Below are 22,768 nucleotides of genomic sequence, written 5' to 3'. Positions count from 1 at the left end.
GTGTGTTTGTGGCAGGTACCTGATCCCATCGCTGGACCGCTCCCATGCCGGCTTCTACCGCTGCATTGTCCGCAATCGCGTGGGAGCGCTGCTGCAGCGTCGCACTGAAGTGCAAGTGGCTTGTAAGTATCACAGAGTGCTTACGTGCACACACACACACACACATTGTGTTTGATTGACAGGGCATTAAGGAGCGAGTAGGTGGGCAGATGTTGCCGCTGAAGGATGTACCTGCCCCTTCAGCACAGCTGTTGCGCTCATTATTATGACGATGATTACGTGACTGATATTTTTGTTGTCTTTGTCGTTTGTGTCACGGTGTAACGTCGCCCCTGCGACATCTGTCGTCCGCCCCTAGCGGAAAAGGGGGGCCCGCAAATGTTGTTCCCTGGTCTCGTTAGTGAGGTGTAACAACGTGTTTGCCGTTTTCCCGCCTTCCCGGACAGAGCGCACCGCCGGAAGCCGACTTTTTTACGCATTATTATTGTCAGGCCGGTCCGACTTTCAAGATTCAAGTTAGGCTTATGAATTGGTATGTCATTTTGTTTTCCAAGTCAAGGCTGACATCACAGAGGAGAGGTAACCGTGGCAACAGCACGGCGCTGTCCATCAACGCCGACGCAGACTGACCTTTCTTTTTGTCCGATTTCTCCTCGCAGTCATGGGCAGCTTCGAGGAGGGTGAGCGCGACCGGTCGGTCTCGCAGGGCGAGGGCGCCGTCATCCCGGCGCCTCGCATCCGTAGCTTCCCGCAACCCCAAGTCACCTGGTACCGGGACGGACGCAAGATCCCGCCCAGCAGTCGCATGTGAGCAAATGGTTTTTTATTCCCCTCTTTGGCCTTGACTCGCTCATATTAGAACGCAAAACCAGGCTTGTGGTAACTTGTTTGAGTTTCACTTTGGGTTTTTTTTGCCCGCATTCGGTTTCCGCCACAACACATGAGCAAAAACAGACCAAAAAAAGCCGCTTTGGCTCCAGGAGAAATGGAATTGCCCTCTTTTGTTCCCCATCTTGGGTTTTGAAAGAGAACTCGAGCCAGCTACTTTCATCTCAGCTCGCCCCCACCCCTCCTTGTCTGCCTTCATTTTGGCCTCCAATTTGGAGGTTGGTGTTTCTTCGGCGAGGCGCCGTCAGTATCTGCCGGTCAGATCCCAGAACGCTCTCTGATGGGATTATTTTTCCCCTTTATGCTCCTTTCAAACAGGAAGGGACAACAGGAGCAAAAGCGCCTGATAAAAAAAACAAAAAAACAATCAATGAGTTTGCAGCTCATACTCTGCGTGACATGTACAGGCCTGATCATATTTTTAGATGTTTTGATTATATCAACATAGCGAGATTCTGGCCAAACATTTTTATTTTCATTTACAATATTTGTATTTCAATTGTATTGTTTCATACTGAGCTTTTTTTGTTTTCTTATTTAATTATTTATTATTATTTATTTTTATATTATTAGAATTGTGTTCTTATTTAATTATTTATATGATTTGTAATTACTCTCTTATTTAATTATTTTTTAAATGACAGCACTATTTGGGTTGGAAGTGCGCGCACACACTCACACACACACAATCATCCTTCCCGCAATCTCCTCATCACATCTGCATTTGTCGGGAGTGGGAGATGACCTTGCCCTGGGTTGAAGTGAATGCTCCTTATCAGCTCTTCATCCTCATCCTCATCAGCATCATGCGTAATGATTGGCCGGCTAGGAATGACAATGAAGCTTTTAAAGCGGCTTTGATGATGTCACCCCCCAGGTTCCTTTAGGCAACTGATTCTGCTTGTGTCACATTTTCTCTCACCTGAAAATGAACATACAAATACTGTCGTCGAAAAAATTATACATATTTTAAGAACGCACCGAATGGAAAAATAATGCGCTTTCCACTTTGAATGACACTCGCCGCCCGGCACCTTTTTTCTCTCCTCGGGTGTCATAACTTTCATTTGCAGACTCCCCGAGGGTCTTCATCACCTCGCCGCGCTCGTCCAAAGGTAGCAGACGAAATATAATTTGATCAATCCCGACATGGACAAAGCGTGCTTTTCAAGTTTCAGCCCATTTTAGCGGCCGAAAAATATCACGGCTCGCCTCTGGGCCGTTGTTATTCCATCGGACCTTTATGGGTTTTTTTGTAAACCGCGTCCGTCACACAATTAGCACACGCTAACCGATTTGCTCCGATTAGGATAGGATTCACTCCACTTATGATGCGATTTATTCCAATTTGAATATTTCGACACAGTGTGTTGTAATCGAATTTATTATCGTAGCACACATCCCGATTTCTTCCATCGGAGTATCTCGGAAGCACGTGAACTCATAGCCGGGTGTCATTTTGCACCAGCCGGATCATCCTGCAAGCTGACAGCCACTTTGGGCGACTGTTTGAGTGTAACTACTCCGCCTGTGACACACCAGGTCTTCTGCCACGCTCATATTTTCCCTCCGTGGAGGTTGGAGTCATACCCGGGCGGCTTGATTGACGGTCGCAGCGCTTTACAAACGAGGTCAAGGGAGGGCTTGGAGCCGGCCGAGGCGTCTTTGTTTTGATGTGTGGGGGGGGGGAGGCATTTACCAGTAAAGCCCCATCGCTCTTCTTTGAGCCCGACGACTTTCGCTCCTTTTTACCACTTTGCCTGATTTGTTGTGCAATTTGGGAGCGACTTAATGTACTGTATAATAAGAAGCTCCAGCGAGCACGTTTGCTCAGAATTGTCAGGCTTTTCGCCGGGAAAAGGGAATACATAACTGACCTATCAACAGCCAGGCATGGATTTTTTTTCTCTCCCACCCACGCACCTTCCTCGCAAAGACCAAGTGGGACCTTTGACTAATCTGCTGCAGTGTCCGATCAATTAATGGCCCTCGTTGGTTCCTGTCACTTGGCTATAGATTGGACATTAGTCAAAAGGGAACAGCGAATTGCCCGGAATCTTCCTCTGAACATAAGTGAGGGGGCAGATTCGCTTGTGGCCCCTTCGACATACTGTACGGGAAGCAAATCTTGTTTGTTGCCATTGTTGTTTTGGGGTACGTGGAATTCCGATACCAATTGCTTCGCTCACATTATGATGCGATTCGTTCAAATCGTACCGTTGACTCCCGTTAGATTCAATTATGACCCCGATAGAAGTCACTCGGGTGATTTCATAGAATACATTCGGGTAGTTTTGGTGCAATTGCAATTGAATACAAATCACGGCAATCCTGCAAACTACTGCACAATAATGTCATGTGGGGGAAGAGACACTTTTTGCGCGCATATTTGTCAGTATTTTTTTGGTATTTGTCTTCCTTAGCGCTGCGAGGGTTGTAACCTCACTCCTCCATCCTCACGGCTGACCTCACCGCAACAGCGAGCGAGAGTCGGTCAATCGTTCAAGTGGCTCGCGCGTCTGCACCGAGGCCGTTGCAGCGCGTAGAAAGAAAGGGAGCAAAAGTGCAAAAAGTGCTCGGTACTCGGCGCTTTGTGAAAAATGTTGATCTTTGATTTGCGCCTCGGTATTCCCTTATTGAGCTTAGTATCGGAAGCAATCTTGGTGACGATGAAGTCGTGCAGCAAACAAAGCTGCAAGGTCAAAACATTGTGAATGAAAAGTTCGTTTCGCGAGGCAATATGGCCGATTGCTTGTTCCTTCTTTGTCCTTTGTATCTTAAAACCGCTTTTTTCCCCGTCTTGTTTGCGTCATCATTCCTGCCATTCCGCTGGAGAGCCTTCTCTTGGCACGCTGGCAAGCAACTCGGCCGCTTTTCTTTCTTTCTTTATTTCTTTCTTTTTGCTGCAAACGCCAGTTGTGCCAGAAGCGACAAACAAAAGCGTCACACATAATCAGCTTCACAAATTTCGAGTCGGCTCTTCGGGTAATTCCCGCCGTCTTTAACTGCCAGGTAAAAAGAAGCCAAGTCCCAAATTGAGTCACCCCGTTTTCCAAAAGGTCCTCTGGAGTCACCTGTGGACGACTTCTTTCTGCTCGCATCCCCAAAAAGCTCAATAATGTATAGACGTGTTTGCTATGTCGCCAGCGAGACGGCATGAAATATTTACCGTAGATCATAAGCGGGGACTGTAGAGACCCCTTTGTCCGTCCCTCTAAGAGTGGTGGGGGGGGGGAGTCCCCAGATAAGTGGTCAAGTTAGCCCCCCCCTCAGTGATTTTTGATTTTTCAAAAACGCTCTTGTCAAAGGTTTCACATCGACACGCAACAAGCGGCGATAATTGCTGTCAAGTCTTGTTCCGGTGATGAAAATAGCACCCTTGCGTTAAAATAAACACACGGCACGGGGCGCCGAGGGCAGACATTTTCAATACCAGCTGCAAATGTTGATTGAACATTCGCAGCGGAGGATGTGAAAATTCAAATCTTTCACAAACTAGCCGTTTTTTTTTTTTGTTTTTTTTTATACATAGTCGATTATTTTAGCATTCATGATATTCAACTGCTTTTTCAGCACTTGTCGTTTTCTGCAATTTTCTGCTGCAGAACTTTTTGGAAGGATTTTTGAATGTCAGGTTAGAGCCCCGTATTGATTTCAAGTGCCATCTGGCAAGAAGACGGCAGGGCAGATAAATGAGGCAGGAGAATGGCGAATGCGAGCGACAGTAGTCTGGCAGCCTCATTGTGTCGCTGATTTTGCAGCATTCTTGTCATTACTCATTTTCAACTCCAAATTTTTGCTACCGCTTTAGAATATGAAAGTCGGATCCCGGGGATGTTCCAAAAATTGGCCGTTCAGGATCTCCGTAAAAGATGGCCAATGAAGTTTTTGCGCCGCACTATCATGTTTCATAACGCTTATCGGAGGAGGACGTCGATATTTACGCCGCGCTCTGTCTGCCGACACATTGTTTACACTCTCTTGATCAATATGGCTAATGTGGCTCGAAGAGCGTAATTATGGCGCTAAAATGGCTCATGCGTTGCGCGGCCTCTGGATGAAAACATCAAATGTAGTTTAGCGCTTATCGTGCGAATCATTGTTCCTTTTTTTCCTCCCAAATTCTTCAACCAGTACGGAAATATTGCTGAACACATTTTGATATGTTTTGTTTCCTAGTGCCATCACACTTGACAATACGCTGGTCATCCTGTCCACCGTGGCGCCAGACGCCGGCCGCTACTACGTCCAGGCGGTCAACGATAAGAATGGCGAGAACAAGACCAGCCAGCCCATCACCCTCTCGGTGGAGAGTGAGTGGCCACACACACATGCGTAGTCAGCCTGTTATGTCCTAAAAGTGCGACAGCTCGGGTTTGGCTCCTTACCCGCCAGGCCAGTTTGGAACGGCCGCCAAGTCTCAAAACCTCCCGACAGGAATGCCGGAGCATAGCTGACAATCTGCCACTTCCCAGAAGCCAGCTCATGTCATGAGGCTGCAGGCGGGATTATCGGCCACTCGTCCATCTTTTTCCTTCTCTCCTTTTTAATTCTTGCCAAGTCACGGGACTCCCCACTTTGTGATCCGTGGTGGATTGTAATCTGTGCTTGAGCATTCTTGATACACGAATCCCCAAAATGGTTGCATATGCTAAGATGGAAGACTCCATCAGTAAACGGCAGCATGTGTCTGCGTGTAGATGTCGGCGGCCCGGCGGACCCCATCGCCCCCACCGTCATCATCCCGCCTAGGAACACCAGCGTCGTCACGGGAACGTCCGAAGTCACCATGGAGTGTGTGGCCAACGCCAGGTGAAGACGCTTAAAAAAAAAAAAAAAAGTAGAGCGTGGCAAATAACTTACGCTCATCACTCTTTAGGCCTCTCATCAAGTTGAGTATCACCTGGCGGAAAAACGGCGTTGCCATCAGCAGCGGCCTCAGCGACTTCAGCCGTCGACTGACCATCCTCAGCCCCCTAGTGGCGGACGCCGGCTACTACGAGTGCGAGGCTGTGCTTCGCAGTAGCAGCGTGCCGTCCGTCAGCGCCGGCGCATATTTGCACGTGCTTGGTGAGCCACGCCCACTTAAGTCATTAACTACATTTTTTTTTTGTTTTTGCTGTCCATTTGGTGAAATTCAATGTAGCCAGTCCAAACGTGAAGCCGCCGCTAAGCCGGCTGCCCCCGGGCGAAAGCATTTGAATGCCCGAGTTGCTTTTGAACGCTTTGATAGCGTCAAGGTTGCGATGGCATTCAAAGAGCAAGGTGCGCTTAACTTTTTCCCTTTGAATGCCGCCTACTGACACCCGACCCAGCCTCCCCTGCTGCCCGTTTGAAGGTTAGGGCCCCAAAAAAAAAAATCCAAGCGGAATACCAAATGTCTCTCCATCTGACTTTTGACGCCGTCTTATTTCTTTGTTTTTGCTATCCCCACTGGTCTTTCTCACCCTTCCAATTAAATCTGTCAGTTCTCGTTTGAAACTTTGCCGATTGCTGCGGCGGGATTTGGGATTACATCAGCGTGGCTTCCATTCTAGTGTCTTTCTTCTCCCAGAGCCGCCGCAGTTCATCAAAGAGCCTGAGAAGCACATCACGGCCGAGATGGAGAAGGTGGTGGACATTCCCTGTCAAGCGCGAGGTGCGCAAGAATTTGTATTTTTTTTCCCGGGGATATTTTCCAGCAATACTGGTTTACCACTAACCCCCACACACACACACACACACACACACACACACACACACACACACAGGTGTGCCCCAACCTGACATCGCTTGGTACAAGGACGCCACGCCCATCGACCCGGTCAAGACGCCGCGGTACCGGGTGCTCACGGGAGGCAGCCTGCAGGTCAACGGCCTCCTGCCCGACGACACCGGAATGTTCCAGTGTTTCGCCAGGAACGCGGCCGGCGAAGTCCAGACCAACACGTACCTCGCCGTCACCAGTGGGTTTCTGATTTTTGCTCAAATTGGAATAAAACAATTTTATGACATTTTATGCCTTTGGCATCTTTTGAGGTGCATATTTTAGATGGCGTTGCTGTTCTATGAATTTCAATACCGCTTCAATTCATCAAAGGCATTCCTCTGTCGACATTCGGTAGGAGTTATGCCTTTGGCGCGGCGTGAAGGTGAAGAATAGTGAAGGACACTTGAGCGCAAACTCGAAATGAAAAGGCAGGCACTCACGAGCGAGATATTTGAGGTTCAATGACCTGACATGTTTGGGCTTGGACTTCCGCCTTCTCTTTTATCACAAACAAGATATTTGAGGTTCAATGACCTGACATGTTTGGGCTTGGACTTCCGCCCTCATCAGACCTTCATCAGATCCTTCTTGTTCTTCAGACGTATTCCTTGTGCCCGCGCAGGTATCGCTCCCAATATCACAGCCGGACCCTCGGACAGCACCGTGATTGACGGAATGTCCATCATCCTGCACTGCGAGACTTCGGGCGCTCCGAGACCAGCTATCACCTGGCAAAAAGGTTTGCACAAACGCACACACATTGACGTACACACCCGGGGGGATTAGAACGTATGCTATCTTTTACACACGGGAGGATAGTTTGTGGCGGCTTACTGGCTAAAGCCGGCTTGGATCCCAAGGTTTATCCCGCACCGGGCTTTTCTTGTTTTGCATCACAATGAGGATAAACATGTCCCGGTTTCTCCTTGCGATCCACTTCTCGCTCCGGTTCCGCTCAGGCTTTCCATTCAACTCGTCGGTCCCGTTTGATATTTTTCCTCTTTTTCAACCCCGGACTCAACATTTAAAATAAGAATTGCAGCCTAGTAGTCGGGCCGAGTCAAAACAATTTATACCGCACGGAAGCGACAAGTTTGCAAAAGTCTTGACACCCCAGTTACCTCATCAGGGGAGCGTGTCCTGGCGAGCGGTTCTGTGCAGCTGCCCCGCTTCACCTTGCTGGAGTCCGGCAGCCTTCTCATCTCGCCCTCGCATATCTCCGACGCCGGCACGTACACTTGCATGGCAAGCAACTCCCGCGGCATCGACGAGGCGTCCGCCGACCTCGTGGTCTGGGGTAAGCGCGAGAGCGTTATTGCTTCTCGTGGTTCCGGAACGTTGTCTCATCTCTGCCGCGCCGCCGCCGCCGCCTCAGCTCGAACCCGGATCACGACACCCCCGCAGGACCAGAGCATCATCAAAGGCACCAAGGCCGCACTGACCTGCGGTGTCACGCACGATCCCAGCGTGAATGTCAGGTAAGCCGACGCGTTCAAACGCCTTTATTCAGCGGGCGACCTGCCGAGGCGGATGCTATAAAGCCCTGCGGAATCAAGTCGCTCCACAGTTCAGCACTGAATAAAAGTGAGGAAACGCTACATTTTCTTTGCGGCCATAAAATAGTACGGAACCCAACCGTGCAAGGTCACAAATAAAATACATATTTTTCTTATCATGAAAAAAGTCCACTGTCATAAAATCCCCTCAAGGATCAAAATACACTAGAATTGTCAAGAATCTGTAAAATGATAAAAAGCAGATTGACATTGTGTCGCTTGTTATGAAATGGTCCCTCCTCACGCAGGCACGTGTGGGAAAAAGAGGGCGTGGCCATCAACGTGCACGCCATCCCGCGCGTGCAGCAGGACGCCGACGGCACCCTGCACATCTCCCAGACTTGGTCGGGCGACATCGGCACCTACACCTGCCGCGTCACCTCGGTGGGCGGCAACGATTCCCGCGGCGCCCACCTCCGTGTCAGGTGACTATTACTTGGGTCGTGGGATGAAGTCGCCAGGTAATTGTAGGTCATTTGTGTTCATGTCACAGACAGCTGCCTCACGCGCCCGAGAACCCCGCGGCTGTGCCGAGCGGCTCGGAGCGACGCGCCATCGACCTGACCTGGGCCGAGGCCTTCGACGGCAACAGCCCGCTCGTGCGTTACATCCTGGAGGTGTCTGAGAACAGTAGGTCACCCTCGACCTAGTTTGCAATCAACGAAACTTGTCGCAGTGAATAAACAGAGCACTTGGGGGAAAAAAAAACCGGCTCATTCTCAAAGATAAACATTTTTTCCTCAAAGCTACTGTCCTATTTTGTATTTCAAGCCGTCACGCCGCTGTGTCGTCACCCCCGTCAGCGCATTGAAAAAGAATTTAAGATCAGTACTGGTCATTAAGGACGTCCATCACTTTTGCTATTGGGGGGGACAAAGTGCCTTGACACAAAAGCGGCGTCGTTGCGTGAGAGTTGTTGAATATTCTGGCTGATGTGCGCACAGCAGGCCCATCGTCACGACGCTCACTCGCTAAGAGGCGTGAGGCGTGTCGTCAGAAAACTAACTTTATTCGAGAAGGAGTTCAACTTGAAATATACATATTTGCCTTGATTCTCATCAGAGGTGTTTTTCCCCCACTCTCACATTCGAACTTAATTACTCAAAAGAATTCAGCTTGAGCGGCTCGGTGGCTGGCGCACTGGGTAGCGCGGCCGCCTCACAGTTAGGGTGCGGGTTGGATTCCACCTCCTGCCCTCCCTGTGTTTGCATGTTCTCCGCGTGGGTTTTCTCAGGGCACTGCGGTTTCCTCCCACATCCCAGAAACATGTTTGGTAGGCCGATTGAAGACTGTCCCTAGGTGTGAGTGTGAGTGTGAATGGTTATTTGTCTCTGTTTGCCCTGCGATTGGCTGGCAGCCAGTTCAGGGTGTCTCCCGCCTACTGCCCGACGACGGCTGGGATAGCTACAGCGCGCCCGCGACACCCGTGGGGTGTAACCGGTTCATAAAATGGATGGATGGATTGATTGGCAAACGTGAGGACTGTATTGTTTTGAATTAAACACTCACTTTGCAGACGCTCCGTGGGCCATCCTGCTGGCCAGCATCGAACCCGAACTGTCCGCAGTGACAGTCAGTGGCCTGATCCCGGCGCGCTCCTACCAGTTCCGCCTGTGTGCCGTCAATGACGTGGGCAAAGGCCAGTTCAGCAAGGAGACGGAGCGGTGAGCTGCCATCCCATAATGCCTCACCCGGTCGCCATTTTTAGTCATAAAGGTTAATGGACTTTGCAGTAAATAGCCAAGCCTGTTTCCATGGCAACCGCTTTGACTGATCCTTTCAGTCATGAGTCGGTGACACACACACACAAACAAACAAAGCACGTTTGTACTTGTAAACACGCCGCAGTGAACCGGCGCTCAGAAGAGAAAGAAAAAAAAAAGTAGACTGATGTAGTTGTCATCTCGTACGCTGCGTTAAGAACGTCGCAGCTGCTAGAGTTTTTAAAATTGTAAAAATGCAAAAAGGAAACTAGTTTTAAGTCATGGATATGTAATGATTACTTTCAATTACAAAATAATACAATTAAGAGGGGAAGTAAAAACAAACACGAGAGAGTGTATTTGCACAAGTCTACACACCCCTTTTGCAAGCAGGCATGTGTTCGGAGGTCATCAATCAATCACATTCATAATGGAGTTCATTTGGAGTCATTGCGCATCTGCTCTGAGTTAAGGTGCTTTTGATGAATTACAGTTGGTCTCTTTTCTTCGTTGTTTTTTCCTGACATTTATTAGCCTTAGAAGAGAAGCCTTCAAATGTGCCGATTTGGAGCTTTTCGTCACCTTGACCGAGCATTTGAGAGGAGTCGAGTCACCTCAGCCTTTTACGTTTGCTGTGTGTTGTAGCGTGTCGTTGCCAGAGGAGCCCCCCAGCGCTGCTCCTCAGAATGTCATCGCCAGCGGTCGTACCAACCAGTCCATCATGATCCAGTGGCAGCCGCCGCCTGAGAGCCACCAGAACGGCATCTTGCGAGGCTACATGGTCCGGTAAGACGGAGGCTTTCGTTTACTGCTCAATTTCATTTGAGTGGCAAGTGACTTTTTTTCACATTTTTTATTTTATTTTATTTATTTATGTTTTTTTTTTACTTTTGGGGGGGGGGGGGGTTCTTTGGGTGGTAGCTACCCACTGTTTTTTTTTATTTTTGGGGGAAATTGTTTCTAGCTTATACACAATCATTTTCAGGCGGTTCAAACAAGTATGTGTTTTATTTAGTTGGTGCTTTGTCTCCCCCAGCAGGGAGTCTGTAGTACTGCACAGCGCCACTCTAACACCTCTGTCTGTTTGCATGTATTTTTGTCAGGTACCGCCTGACGGGGCTGCCGGTGGACTATCAGATCAAGAACATCTCCAGCCCAGACGTGACCACGCTGCTGCTGGAGGACCTCATCATTTGGACCAACTACGAAATCGAGGTGGCCGCCTACAACGGGGCGGGCTTGGGAGCCTTCAGCCACAAAGTCACAGAATGGACCCTGCAAGGGGGTAAGCAGGAACTCTGTTCAGCTATCGATCGATCGATCGAGGTGGATCATTTTCTTTTTTCTGGCCGCTCCAGTGCCCACCGTCGCCCCGGGCAACGTGCGGGCCGAGGCCGTCAACTCCACAGCGATCCGCTTTACCTGGACCGCGCCCAACCCGCAGTTCATCAACGGCATCAACCAGGGCTACAAGGTCAGCGGGCGTTCATATTTCGAAAATTGAATGCTGAGAATGAAAGCGTCATTCAAAACCTCTCTCTCTCAGCTGCTGGCGTGGGAGCCCGGCAAAGAACGTGAGAGCGTGATGGTGACGACGCGGCCCAACTTCCAAGACGGCGTTCACGTGGGCTATGTGACAGGCCTGAAGAGGTTCAGCGACTACTACACCTCGGCGCTGTGTTTCACCACGCCGGGCGACGGACCTCGCAGCCCTCCCAAACTTGTCATGACGCATGAGGACAGTAAGTCTTCTATTTTCATTTTTCCCTAAAAAAAAAAGCTAAGCGTGTCTTTTTGCATTCAGCGCCAGGCGCCGTCGGCCACCTGAGCTTCACCGAGATTCTCGACACATCGCTCAAAGTCAGCTGGAGCGAACCCAGCGAGAAGAACGGCATTCTCACCGGTGCGCGCGCGCGCACGCACACGCGAGCGCAAACGAGCGTTTTCTGATGTGCGTGACCAACATCGTGCAGGCTACCGCATCTCATGGGAGGAGTTCAACCGCACCAACACGAGGGTCACCCACTACCTACCGAGCGTCACTCTGGAGTACCGCGTCACCGGCCTCACCGCGCTCACCACGTACACCATCGAGGTGGCCGCCATGACGTCCAAGGGACAAGGCCTGCTTTCATCCTCCACCATCTCGTCGGGCGTCCCGCCAGGTCAGTCGACCGACCGACCGACCGGCCGCCGGTGCTCATTTGCTGTATTTTATGATCTCAACTTCCCGATACCTCCCAGAGCTTCCTGGCCCGCCCACCAACATCGCCATCTCCAACATTGGCCCGCGCTCCGTCAACTTGCTCTTCAAGCCGGGCTACGACGGCAAGACCTCCATTTCCCGCTGGCACGTGGAGGCCCAGGTGAGCTCGCTGGCATTTTATTGGATTGCGTTTGTCACGTTAATACCATATTGGTGGGCTTAGGTGGGTGTCGTGGGAGACAATGAGGACTGGGTGACGGTCCACCAGGTGTCCAATCTACCCGACGCTCGCTCCCTGGAGGTTCCTGACCTCAATCCATACACCTTCTACAGGTGCAGCACACATTTTCAAGTCAGGCTTGGCTTTCGGGCCAGGTACTCGGTCTCGAGCCCCTTGATCTTAATGGTGCGTGTCGTTCTAATTGACCGGTCAGGTTCCGCATGCGTCAGGTGAACATCGTGGGCAGCAGCCCCCCGAGTCAAGCCTCCAGGAAGATCCAAACGCTTCCCGCCCCTCCGGACGTCGCTCCGGCTAACGTCACGCTGCGCACGGCCAGTGAGACCAGCCTGTGGTTGAGATGGATGGTAACTAGTTGAGATGAGATGAGATATTTAACAGGTTTGGAGACTCTCATTCACGTTTAACTCACCAGCCTCTACCCGAGTGGGAGTATAACGGTAACGCGGAACAAGTGGGCTACAGAGTGCAGTACTCCAAGGCGGGCTCGTCGGGTCGCCCGCTCACCCAGGCCGTATCGGACCGCCTGGAGAGAGAATTTACCATCGAGGATCTGGAGGAATGGACCGAGTACGAGGTGAGGGTGCAGGCCCTCAATGGCATTGGGCTCGGACCGTGGAGTCAGCCGATCAAAGGCCGGACCCGGGAGTCGGGTGAGGCCAGCTACTTGTTTGTAGTTCATATGTGCTCCGCATTTGTGTTCATTTATTTTATTTTTTTGTATCTAGTACCATCCTGCGGGCCCACCAATGTGTCCGCCTTTGCCACCACCTCCAGCAGTGTTTTGGTACGCTGGTCAGAAGTACCCGAGCCAGACCGAAATGGACTCATTTTAGGCTACAAGGTCTGCTCAAGGTTTTTGTTTTTTTTCATGTGACTGAGATAGAGCTGGTTGATGACAGCTCCTCTGTGCAATTTCTCCTCTTTCTCCGCCATTTGGCAGGTGGTGTACAAAGAGAAGGACTCGGATACCGGCCCCCGGTTCTGGACGGTGGAAGGCAACGCCACGCACAGCCTCCATCTAACGGGTCTGGGCAAATACGTCCTGTACGAGATCCAGGTGCTAGCGTTCACCCGCGTGGGAGATGGGCGGCCGAGCTCGCCGCCTATCTTTCAGAGGACTCTGGACGACGGTAAACTTCTTTTCTTCTCTTATTCTGCCATTACTGTGTGGATATTGAAAGGTGATGTCATCTCCCTCCCACAGTGCCTGGACCACCGATGGGGATCCTGTTTCCGGAGGTGCGCACCACTTCGGTGCGTCTGATTTGGCAGTCGCCCGCGCAACCCAACGGGATTATCCTGGGTAAGGAAGGATTTCTTTTTTTGGTATTTACATGAGGGAAGAAGCACTTCATGAAATGCTCTTTCCAGCCTACCAGATCACGTACCACCTCAACTCCACCAACGGCAACAGCGCCACTGTGGACGTGCTCAGTCCCAGCGCCCGCCAGTACACCGTCACTGGCCTGAAACCCGAGTGCGTCTACGTGTTCCGCATCACGGCACAGACGCGCAAGGGCTGGGGCGAGGCGGCCGAGGCGCTGGTGGTCACCACTGAGAAAAGAGGTAACGTGAGGTCAAGGGTTTGTCATGAGAAAGAAAAATGACATCTTTTGCCCCTAGCTCGCCCGCAACCCACCAGCCGTCCCGGCGTGCCTCAGAAGGACGTGCGCGCCCGCCGCGTCCTGCTGTCGTGGGAGCCCGGTAGTGACGGCCTCTCGCCCGTGCGCTATTACACCGTACAGCTTCGCCAGCTCCCCGACAACAACTGGACCGTGCACTCGGCCTCCGTCAACCACGACACCACCTCCTATGTCGTCTCCAGGTTCTCCCCAAAAACTTCATAGCATTTTTTTTTGGGGGGGGGGGGGGGATACTCAAGCCCAAATGTGATGATGTGCGTGCTTTCTGTGGCCAAGGCTGAAGCCCTTCACGTCCTATCAATTCCGAGTGAAAGCCACCAACGATATCGGCGACAGTGAATACAGCGAGGAGAGCGACGCCATCACCACCTTGCAGGATGGTAGGCGATGCGCAAAAAGTACGCGGTTGAGCCAAATGCGACTCAGTCCACTCCATCGTTGGTTCTCCCGCCAGCGCCAGACGAAGCGCCCGTCATCTTCTCGGTCACGCCCCACACCACCACGTCAGTGCTGATTCGCTGGAAGGTAAGATAAGCTGAATATTTGTATTTATTTATTTATTTATTTAAATTTGAATTTAGTTTTTAATGAATTTAATTTTGAATTTAGTCTTTAATTATTTTTTTTTGGGGGCTCATTTTGATTGTAGCATGTTTTTAATTTCAAATCTAAACAGAGTAATGAAATCATGTTTGCATCATTTCAAATGAGCTATCTATGTAATTCAATTTGTCATTAGCATTTTTTTGGAGGCGCTTGTTTTCTCACCCAACCTTCCCTTCCTGGCAGTCTCCCCCTGAGGAGAGGATCAACGGCATCCTGCTGGGCTTCCGCATCCGCTACAGAGAGCTGCTGTACGACCGTCTCCGGGGTTACGCCCTCCACGCCATCAACAGTATGTCGGCTTGGGCCGAGCTCACGGGTGAGAGCAAAGCAAAGCAAAGGGCTGCTTTTAAAGGATTGGCCGCTAGGTGGCAGAAGGTCTCTCTTCATTGTGTATGTGTGGAGCAACTCAAATCTCAATGTCATCAAATATTTCACCTCCCCTCCGCAGCACCCTACAGCATCCGCAATCTGAGCGACGCCTCTCTGACTCAGTTCGAGCTGGACAGTAAGTTTCATAACAAAGGAAAAAAAAAAAATGTCCGGGTCAAAGTTTTGATGAGTCTTATTTGGTGCCGCAGAGCTGAGCAAGCACAAGCGCTACGAGATCCGCATGAGCGTGTACAACGCCGTGGGTGAGGGGCCCACCAGCCCACCCCAGGAGGTTTTTGTCGGAGAAGCAGGTGTGTGGGTGCAATTGATCAAATCAGAGGTGGGCAAACTTTGGTGAAGTTTAAAGAGCGTAGCAGGTGCCTACCTCTGCTCCACTGTCAGGAAGGAGTTGAGCCAAATGCAGCTTGAACCAGGATTTATTGAAGGGAAAGGGAGTTGGAAGGAAGGAAGGAAGGAAGGCAGTACCACATCATTCAAGCTAATGTCGCTTCCTAATAATGTGCTATGATGGCATTTAGTTCCCACGGCGCCACCGCAAAACGTGGCCGTTCAGTCGGCCACCGCCACCCAGCTGGACGTCACGTGGGACCCGCCGCCACTCGCCGCTCAAAACGGTGACATCCAAGGCTACAAGGTAAAAAAAACTCAATGATGTCAAATATGTAAAGGTCAAATTCGTTCCAAATGTAACTCAATCCCACCAAGGTCTACTTCTGGGAGTCCCAGCGAAAAAACGAGACGGAGCGTCTACGGACCCTGTTCGTGCCCGAGGGAGGCGTGAAGCTGAAAAACCTGACCGGCTACACCGGCTACGTGATCAGCGTGGCGCCCTTTAACGCCGCCGGGGACGGACCCCGCAGCCCCGCCGTCAGGGGCCGCACCCAACAAGCAGGTAAATAAACCTTGTTCCCCCCTGGAACAAAGTTTCAAAAGCTTGACTGTGTTTGTGTTTCAGCCCCCAGCGCCCCCAGCTTCATCCACTTCAGCGAGCTTACCACCTCTTCAGTCAATGTGTCGTGGGGCGAACCCGCCCTTCCCAACGGCATCATCGAGGGCTACCGTCTGGTCTACGAGCCCTGCGCACCCGCTGACGGTATAAAAATCCAGATCCAACCTTTCTGGATCTCGATTGCCGTAATTGTGTGTTGCGCAGAGTCTTCGGCGACCTGCGCCGACTGTCTCCGCTCCCCCTCCTCCCCACCGGGCGTCAGTCGGACTGTCATGATGGACGTGAAGGGCGGTGGCCCACTCTGGGTCAAGCTGAAGGACCTGGCCGACGGCGCCACCTACAACTTCCGCATCCGCGCCAGGACCTTTGTGTACGGGCCCGAAGTGGAGGCCAACATCACCACCGGCCCTGGGGAAGGTAAGTCACGTTTGGATCCTTTTTGTTGAACTAAAATGCTTCAATGGTTATTGGCATGGCTTGGCAGGAGCACCGGGACCCCCGGGGGACCCCTTTATCACTCGCTATGGATCAGCGCTGACCATCCACTGGACCAGCGGGGACCCGGGGCGAGCTCCAATTACACGTTACGTCATCGAGGCCAGGCCTTCCGGTGAGAGTGGCGGCGAGATTTTAGTGTCACCATCTGCCGCTACCCGGGGGCGTATTGATCAGCCTGGACCATTTTGTTTTTTCCAGATGAAGGTCTGTGGGACATCCTGATCAAGGACATCCCCAAGGAAGTGACGTCGCACACATTCAACATGGACATGCTGAAGCAAGGCGTCAGCTACGATTTCCGGGTGATCGGCGTCAACGATTATGGTTACGGCTCGCCGAGCCTTCCCACTCCTTCCATATCTGGTGAGCGCCTTTTTCCCAAGTGTCTTGAAATGAAAGAAAAACAACACGTTTTATTGATTGATTGATTGATTGATGTATTTATTCATTCTTACATCAGCCCAAAAAGTGGCCCCCTTCTACGAGGAGTGGTGGTTCCTGGTGGTGGTCGCCCTGGTGGGGCTTATTTTCATCCTCCTGCTGGTTTTCATCCTCATTATCCGAGGACAGAGCAAGAAATATGCAAAGAAGTCAGAATCAGGTGAGGCCCGCCCGCACGGTAGCCAGGTTGCTTTACGACTTTTTTTTTTTTACTTGCCCTCGGGAGAAAAAAAAATCCAACATTTTTGCTCTCATGTTGTTTTTATTTAACGAGCAGCTAACTCCTCCATAAATCTGTTCCAAACCAGATTCAGTTGGGCAAGGTCGGAACTTGTTCATTGGCGTGTGTGTTTGGCCTCGCTCAGCATTTCTTGGGTGGTGTTGCCCCAGCAGGGTCACTTCCTGCCCGTCCGTCTATTTGACTGACAGTAGGAAAATCTTGCTCCTGACACAAATGTATCAGGCTTTGGCGTTTTTATTTTGTTTTCATCCTCACATACCGCCAGTTGACCTTAAGTCCCCCCAGAGCGGCTGCAGCGGCGCCGCTGCAGCCAAGAATGTTTTTAACCTCTAACACACGGGGCGGGGCAAACGTAATAATTTTATCGCCCATCATAAACTCCATTCTTGTACGTTCCAATTTGTAAACAATATATATTTTTTTTTTTCTTGCTTTTGCAAGTTCTTCTCTTGCTCGCACGAGAGAAGACAACATCTCTAACGGTCTTGTCCCGCCCGCCCGGCCGGGCCTGTGGTCACACAGTGTCTCTGTACGTATGCCCAGGCAACAACGCTAACTGCAACGCGCTGACGCACGGCGACATGGTGAGCCTAGACGAGGGCCGCTTCCCCGCCCTGGAGCTCAACAACCGCCGGCTGTCCGTCAAGAATTCCTTCTGCCGGAAGAACGGCGTCTACACCAGGTCGGTCGGTGCCACGGCGCTTTGGAATCCCCTTTGGCGATTACGGATTAACGCCGCCGCGTCTTGATCTCGGCTAATTCTGAGGCGTGTCGGACAGGGGACGGTGTTTACGACTGATTTCATTCCTATTAGTGAGGGCTTCAAACGCAGCGGGAAGTTCAGATCTCGGCATCTCATTTGACATTGTCAATGTTTGCACACTTTCTTCATCATCAAGTGGGATGGAGTGAAGGACGGATGGTCAATTTTTGGACCAATGTGTGTGTGTTTTTACTCATGCCACTTCTCCACATGCAGCTGGGAAAAGTCAACACGTGTCAGAGGAGACGGGGGAAGGGGGTGAGGGTTAGGTTTGTTTAGCGGGACCACCTGAAGGGGGCCTTTATTCCCTGCTCAGTGCTTTTGGTGGTCAGCAGTTGAGATCTGATTTATGATTTTTTTTTTTTTTTTAATGCAGGTCTCCTCCCAGGCCAAGTCCAGGCAGTCTCAACTACTCCGACGAAGACGTGAGCACAAAGTATAACGACTTGATCCCCGTGGAGAGCAGCAGCCTGACAGAGAAACCCTCTGAAATCTCGGACTCCCAGGTACTCTAGCCCTCTTTTTAAAATATAATTATGATTTTCATCACGTCCGTGCGCACACACACTACTCTGCATCGTCAGCACTGTAGTATTTGGTGTTGTCTTTTTTTTTTTTTTCTGTCATTCAGCACAAGTTTATTAGCACACAAAAGGGATGTTTGCGCCGTTGTGGGAGTGAACACTGTCTGTGATAATATGTTGTTGCTCATTGTGTTTCTTTACATCTGCTGAGCCAGAGTGGCCATCAATTCCAGATCTCTTACTCTCTCTCTCTCTCTCATCTTTATTCCCATTTCCCACACACCGTGTTATTCTGGAATATTTTATTCCCATATGCATATTTATTCTTGTTTATGTCAGGCTTTGGCTGTCTCTCTTTTTTTTCCTGTGTGTGGTGAAATATCTTGCGCTCTGGTTAGCCGAGTGACCGAGGGTCAAGGTGCAAGAATTGATTCTTGGTATGAACTCCGCAGCAGCCCCCCTTAAATCCTCTCTCGTCACCCCCTCCCCTCTTGAAATGGGCTTCTCACTTTTCCCCACAATGAGTCGGCTCAGTTTCTGTGATTTCCCTCGGCGTTTCACCACCTGACTGACGTTCCTGCTTTTTGCATTTTCCGTATCCCAAATCTCCGAAATGATCTCAGAGGATTTTCCCCAAATGAAGTCTGGTCTTTTGAATCACGCTTCTCCCTACGCGCTTGACACTTTTTTAGACATGAGCTTTCGCCATGGAGCAAATAGAGATGATCTCACTTCTGAGTCACACATGCAAGAGATTGACTTTCATGGAAATGACGTCACGTTTGTGCCGTGATGAAGTAAATTGTCTCTCTCCTTTATTCAAATAATCTGCCACTATAATCCAACCCGGTGGAATTTCTTTTTCTTTTTCCAAAACAATTTGGGCTTCCGGGTGACCCCCGCGGCGTCGATGACGACGGCAACCCCCTTCTGCTTCTATAATCCATAACTCGGCAAGACAAAGGACTGAGCGAGCCGCTATGGTGATTTTGGGATGAGATGGGATGGGGGAAGGGCCGCTTGCCAGATCAGGCCGTGAGGCGGCGGGCGGGGGCTGGGAAAGTTTGCAGCAGTGCTTGGGTTTGAAAGTTGCTCCGCCCACTTCCGCTATCCGCAAGAGCGTGAAGGGTACTTGACCTCATTGTCCCATTCTTTTTAAATGTCTCGCCCATCCCAACCTGTTTAAAATAATAGCCAGTTGCCGGTTGATCAAAAGGAAAATCTGTGTCCTTGTGTTAATATAGCGATGTGCTGTTTCAAAAATGTTTTGTTCACCTATAGGAGGCGCTGGTGTTTTCATATGGAACAGGTGGTCTTCATACACTTCCCCTGCATTTGGTGAGGTTCCTGTCGGCTGCCTGCTTTTGTTTGTTTTCAAGTGTTTGTAGCCAGACCGGTTCCTCTCGCTAGTTCCCGTCCGATTCCGGATTGTGTACCGTCCCGGTTTGGGTGCAAAGAGTTGTTGAACGTCTCGGGTGTCATCTTGCTTTTTTTGGGATGCGTTTCCAATGCACGCTTCGGTCATCTTTATCAACCATCTCTGATCGTTCTTGGCGTCCGTGGTGATGTGTTTGAAGGGTGCTTTCACATGCCTGGGGACATTTCTCGCTTCGGTTTAGTTTAGTTTTGGGCTGTATAAATTCCAAACGTGCCAAGAATGCGTCACATCTGCCCCAGTGACGTAACTGTCTTCTTTTGTTTGTAAACAGGAAGATGATTTTGCATTGGCCGGAGGGGAAAAAAAGTCATAGGTTGTTTGGAAACCACGTCCGAGCTGCTCCGTCGCGAGTGTGAAAGCACCCAAAGTGTGCATGTTTGTGTTATTTACTTTTGTTCCAAACGAGGGTCCTAATAATTCATCATTAGCTATAGCGGCCCGAATCATTCCGCAAGAAAATAAAAGCCGCCTTTTTCTCTCTGGCAGGGCAGCGATAGCGAGTACGAGGTGGACGCCAACCGCCAGAAGACGCACTCCTTCGTCAACCACTACATCAGCGACCCCACCTACTACAACTCGTGGCGCCGCCAGCAGAAGGGCATCTCCCGGGCGCAGGCCTACAGCTACGCCGAGTCGGAGCCAGGCGAACCGGATCACGGCGCCCCTCCACCCCAGCTGCCCCCTCTGCCGCCTCTACCGCCCCAACTCAGCTCGCCCAGCCCCCAGCCCCAGGCGCAGCCACAGCAGCAGGCGCAGGCGCAGCCGCCCGGCCAGGGCAGCCTGTTCAGGCCCAAGGGCAGCCGGACTCCCACCCCGTGCCAGCAGAGCGCCAAACCGCCTGGCCAGCAGGGCGCCCTCTACAGGCCACCCAGCAGCCTGGGCCCAGGCTCACGGGCCCCCATTGCAGGCTTCTCTTCCTTTGTGTGAGAATTGCCCGGAAGAAAAAAAACTAAGGACATTTCTGGAAGTTTCCACCCTGCTTCTTGATTGTTTTGTTTGTTTTACCATCGTTTAAATCATGATGGTATTCCGACACTTCATCTTGAGACTTTCTAAATCCAAGACACGTGATGAAGCGACACACGTTTTGTTTGCGTGACTCCTTATCATTTGTTTTTGTTTTCATAGGTGGAACAGGCCCCAAAGCTCGCAGGAGCCCCTTACTCCTTTTATGTGAGAATGATCAGAAATGGACAAAGGAAATTTCCATAAGTCTCCACGTGGACGTTGGTGTGATTTGCACTTTTTTTCTCCACATTTCACACTTTTTACAAACGCCTCCAGCTGGGGACGTTTTTTGACACACGGTGGTGATACGTCCGTTGCACTTCCACTTTGTCTTAGCATTGACTTTTTTTTTTTTTTTTTTTTTCGTATCGCCTTCAAGTTTTTGACATTTTTGGGTGTTTTATTTTTTGGGAATAGTTTTCCTCTCACACTTTCAGAAACCCTTTCAATTCAAGACCTTCTGAAAACAGTTTCTCAAACCGCTATTAGTGCTTTGTTAACATCCCTTCCCCGATTTTTTTCAATTTTTTTATTTTTATTTATGGCACTTTTAGGACTGCCTTCAACTTTCTGACACGTGGTGACGATCTTTGTCATTGTTTTGTTTGCATAACTCATCATTTCTATTTCCACTTTTTGCACCATTTTTGGACACATCATACATCTACCACACTTTTTGTTGTATATTTTTTGCATGACTAATTTCTTTTTTTTTTTCTTCCCTCTCTCGTTTGCACACGCTGAAATGGTACGACCTTTGTATGTCGTAAAAAGTCACAAGAATCCTTGACTACACGTATACATAGAGACAGACTTATGTATAAATATAATATGAAGTTATATATTATATATATGTACCTAGAGGACTAGTCAGTGCTCACTCGGCATTGATGGTGACTGAAATAGTTTTGGAGGAAAATTTGCTGTTGATTGTATGAAACTTGCAAATATTTTGTGTGTGTGTGTGTGTGGAGAAACAATCAAGTAGCATGTCAAAGATCAGCTGCACTCATACTATTGAGTGATTAATTTCTACCTTGAGTCCATATTCCAACGGATGCCTTTCATTCCATGGATGACATCTGTCAAAGAATTGGAGACATTTACTGGATGCTTTTGTGGATATTCCAACTTGGAATAGCTTTGGAATCAACGGCGGGCACTGGAAAACCAAGGATTTTCACTTTTATGGCCCTTTTCACTTCCTTTGCCAATTGATGATGTCAGCGTATCGCCTTGCCATCAATTAAGCCGCTGGTTTGTCTCTATTGCTTTTGTTTCTATATGTGTGTACACAGGTGTGTGTGTGTGTGCGTGTGTGTACGTTTGTCAGCACACGTCCCAAGCTTTACAGATCATTCACTGTGTGTGTGGTTTGTGTGAGTGAGCACGACAAACTGTAAACCTGCCTGGACACTTGTAATGATGCTACAGTGAAAACTTGACGGTTAGTTTGTTCCAACAAAGTCATTGAATTGTCATTCTTTTTGTTTGTATTTTTTTTTTCCTGTGGGGTGATTTTGTTTCATATGCGATAAAAGCTTACCACGCAGAAGAATGAATATATGATCACAGTACATTTCAGAAATAAATTATTTTTCAATGTTTAGTCGGGCAGGTGTAAATGTTGGTAAAAAAAATCCGAATATTTTTGTTGTTGTCATTAAGTATGAAAAATACACGCATAGACATTTTTAAAACTGAATTGGAGAATTGTTCGAGATAATAGTCCCTAAGGGTATTTTTGTTGAAATGAAAAGTTCAACTTGTGCTTCAAAATTCATCACAATCCTTTAGCGTACAAAATATTATGACACAAAGGGTTTTAATGCTAAAACTTCAAAACAAGGTTTGTTTAACATGTATTTTTGTGTTGCACATGTATAAGAATTGCAATATCTATTATTTGTGCGCACAGGTGTCA

The 22,768-nt window shown here is 49.7% G+C and overlaps 1 protein-coding gene and 1 long non-coding RNA gene across 3 annotated transcripts in view; one reads left to right on the top strand and one right to left on the bottom strand.

Moving 5' to 3' along the window:
- Positions 1 to 22,687, top strand: part of LOC147039864 (protein sidekick-2-like) — an 84,889-nt gene extending 62,202 nt beyond the window's left edge. Inside the window, exons 3-46 of one of the 2 annotated variants that reach the window (XM_085904235.1) lie at positions 16 to 122; positions 660 to 807; positions 5,068 to 5,201; positions 5,589 to 5,700; positions 5,768 to 5,958; positions 6,443 to 6,526; positions 6,639 to 6,833; positions 7,260 to 7,376; positions 7,767 to 7,934; positions 8,013 to 8,115; positions 8,442 to 8,618; positions 8,687 to 8,823; positions 9,710 to 9,857; positions 10,542 to 10,682; positions 11,000 to 11,181; positions 11,255 to 11,370; positions 11,443 to 11,638; positions 11,701 to 11,799; positions 11,870 to 12,061; positions 12,141 to 12,262; positions 12,326 to 12,435; positions 12,537 to 12,687; positions 12,756 to 12,993; positions 13,069 to 13,184; positions 13,284 to 13,473; positions 13,548 to 13,646; positions 13,715 to 13,909; positions 13,967 to 14,168; positions 14,263 to 14,366; positions 14,441 to 14,511; positions 14,776 to 14,908; positions 15,041 to 15,097; positions 15,171 to 15,272; positions 15,501 to 15,616; positions 15,688 to 15,874; positions 15,938 to 16,075; positions 16,136 to 16,348; positions 16,416 to 16,541; positions 16,628 to 16,792; positions 16,890 to 17,030; positions 17,655 to 17,793; positions 18,251 to 18,380; positions 19,680 to 19,736; positions 20,323 to 22,687. In XM_085904235.1, coding sequence (XP_085760361.1) covers positions 16 to 122; positions 660 to 807; positions 5,068 to 5,201; positions 5,589 to 5,700; positions 5,768 to 5,958; positions 6,443 to 6,526; positions 6,639 to 6,833; positions 7,260 to 7,376; positions 7,767 to 7,934; positions 8,013 to 8,115; positions 8,442 to 8,618; positions 8,687 to 8,823; positions 9,710 to 9,857; positions 10,542 to 10,682; positions 11,000 to 11,181; positions 11,255 to 11,370; positions 11,443 to 11,638; positions 11,701 to 11,799; positions 11,870 to 12,061; positions 12,141 to 12,262; positions 12,326 to 12,435; positions 12,537 to 12,687; positions 12,756 to 12,993; positions 13,069 to 13,184; positions 13,284 to 13,473; positions 13,548 to 13,646; positions 13,715 to 13,909; positions 13,967 to 14,168; positions 14,263 to 14,366; positions 14,441 to 14,511; positions 14,776 to 14,908; positions 15,041 to 15,097; positions 15,171 to 15,272; positions 15,501 to 15,616; positions 15,688 to 15,874; positions 15,938 to 16,075; positions 16,136 to 16,348; positions 16,416 to 16,541; positions 16,628 to 16,792; positions 16,890 to 17,030; positions 17,655 to 17,793; positions 18,251 to 18,380; positions 19,680 to 19,736; positions 20,323 to 20,763 — 6,490 coding nt within the window. In that variant the 3' untranslated portion in view covers positions 20,764 to 22,687. Of the gene's footprint in view, positions 1 to 15; positions 123 to 659; positions 808 to 5,067; positions 5,202 to 5,588; positions 5,701 to 5,767; positions 5,959 to 6,442; positions 6,527 to 6,638; positions 6,834 to 7,259; positions 7,377 to 7,766; positions 7,935 to 8,012; positions 8,116 to 8,441; positions 8,619 to 8,686; positions 8,824 to 9,709; positions 9,858 to 10,541; positions 10,683 to 10,999; positions 11,182 to 11,254; positions 11,371 to 11,442; positions 11,639 to 11,700; positions 11,800 to 11,869; positions 12,062 to 12,140; positions 12,263 to 12,325; positions 12,436 to 12,536; positions 12,688 to 12,755; positions 12,994 to 13,068; positions 13,185 to 13,283; positions 13,474 to 13,547; positions 13,647 to 13,714; positions 13,910 to 13,966; positions 14,169 to 14,262; positions 14,367 to 14,440; positions 14,512 to 14,775; positions 14,909 to 15,040; positions 15,098 to 15,170; positions 15,273 to 15,500; positions 15,617 to 15,687; positions 15,875 to 15,937; positions 16,076 to 16,135; positions 16,349 to 16,415; positions 16,542 to 16,627; positions 16,793 to 16,889; positions 17,031 to 17,633; positions 17,794 to 18,250; positions 18,381 to 19,679; positions 19,737 to 20,322 lie in introns of both variants that reach the window. The other variant, XM_085904234.1, reaches the window with a different exon arrangement.
- Positions 7,137 to 9,837, bottom strand: LOC147039865 (uncharacterized). The gene is made up of 3 exons (XR_015063384.1): positions 9,703 to 9,837; positions 7,759 to 8,079; positions 7,137 to 7,365 (listed from the first exon to the last, which is right to left on the bottom strand). It is a non-coding gene; the product is annotated as an uncharacterized LOC147039865 (long non-coding RNA).
- Positions 22,688 to 22,768: the final 81 nt, after the last annotated feature.

The sequence above is a fragment of the Syngnathus leptorhynchus genome, chromosome 22, assembly GCF_054491065.1.
Source record: "Syngnathus leptorhynchus isolate UIUO chromosome 22, UIUO_Slep, whole genome shotgun sequence".
Taxonomy (NCBI): domain Eukaryota; kingdom Metazoa; phylum Chordata; class Actinopteri; order Syngnathiformes; family Syngnathidae; genus Syngnathus; species Syngnathus leptorhynchus.
Note: the sequence above shows the minus strand (reverse complement) of the source record. Positions and strands in the feature narration are given on the sequence as shown.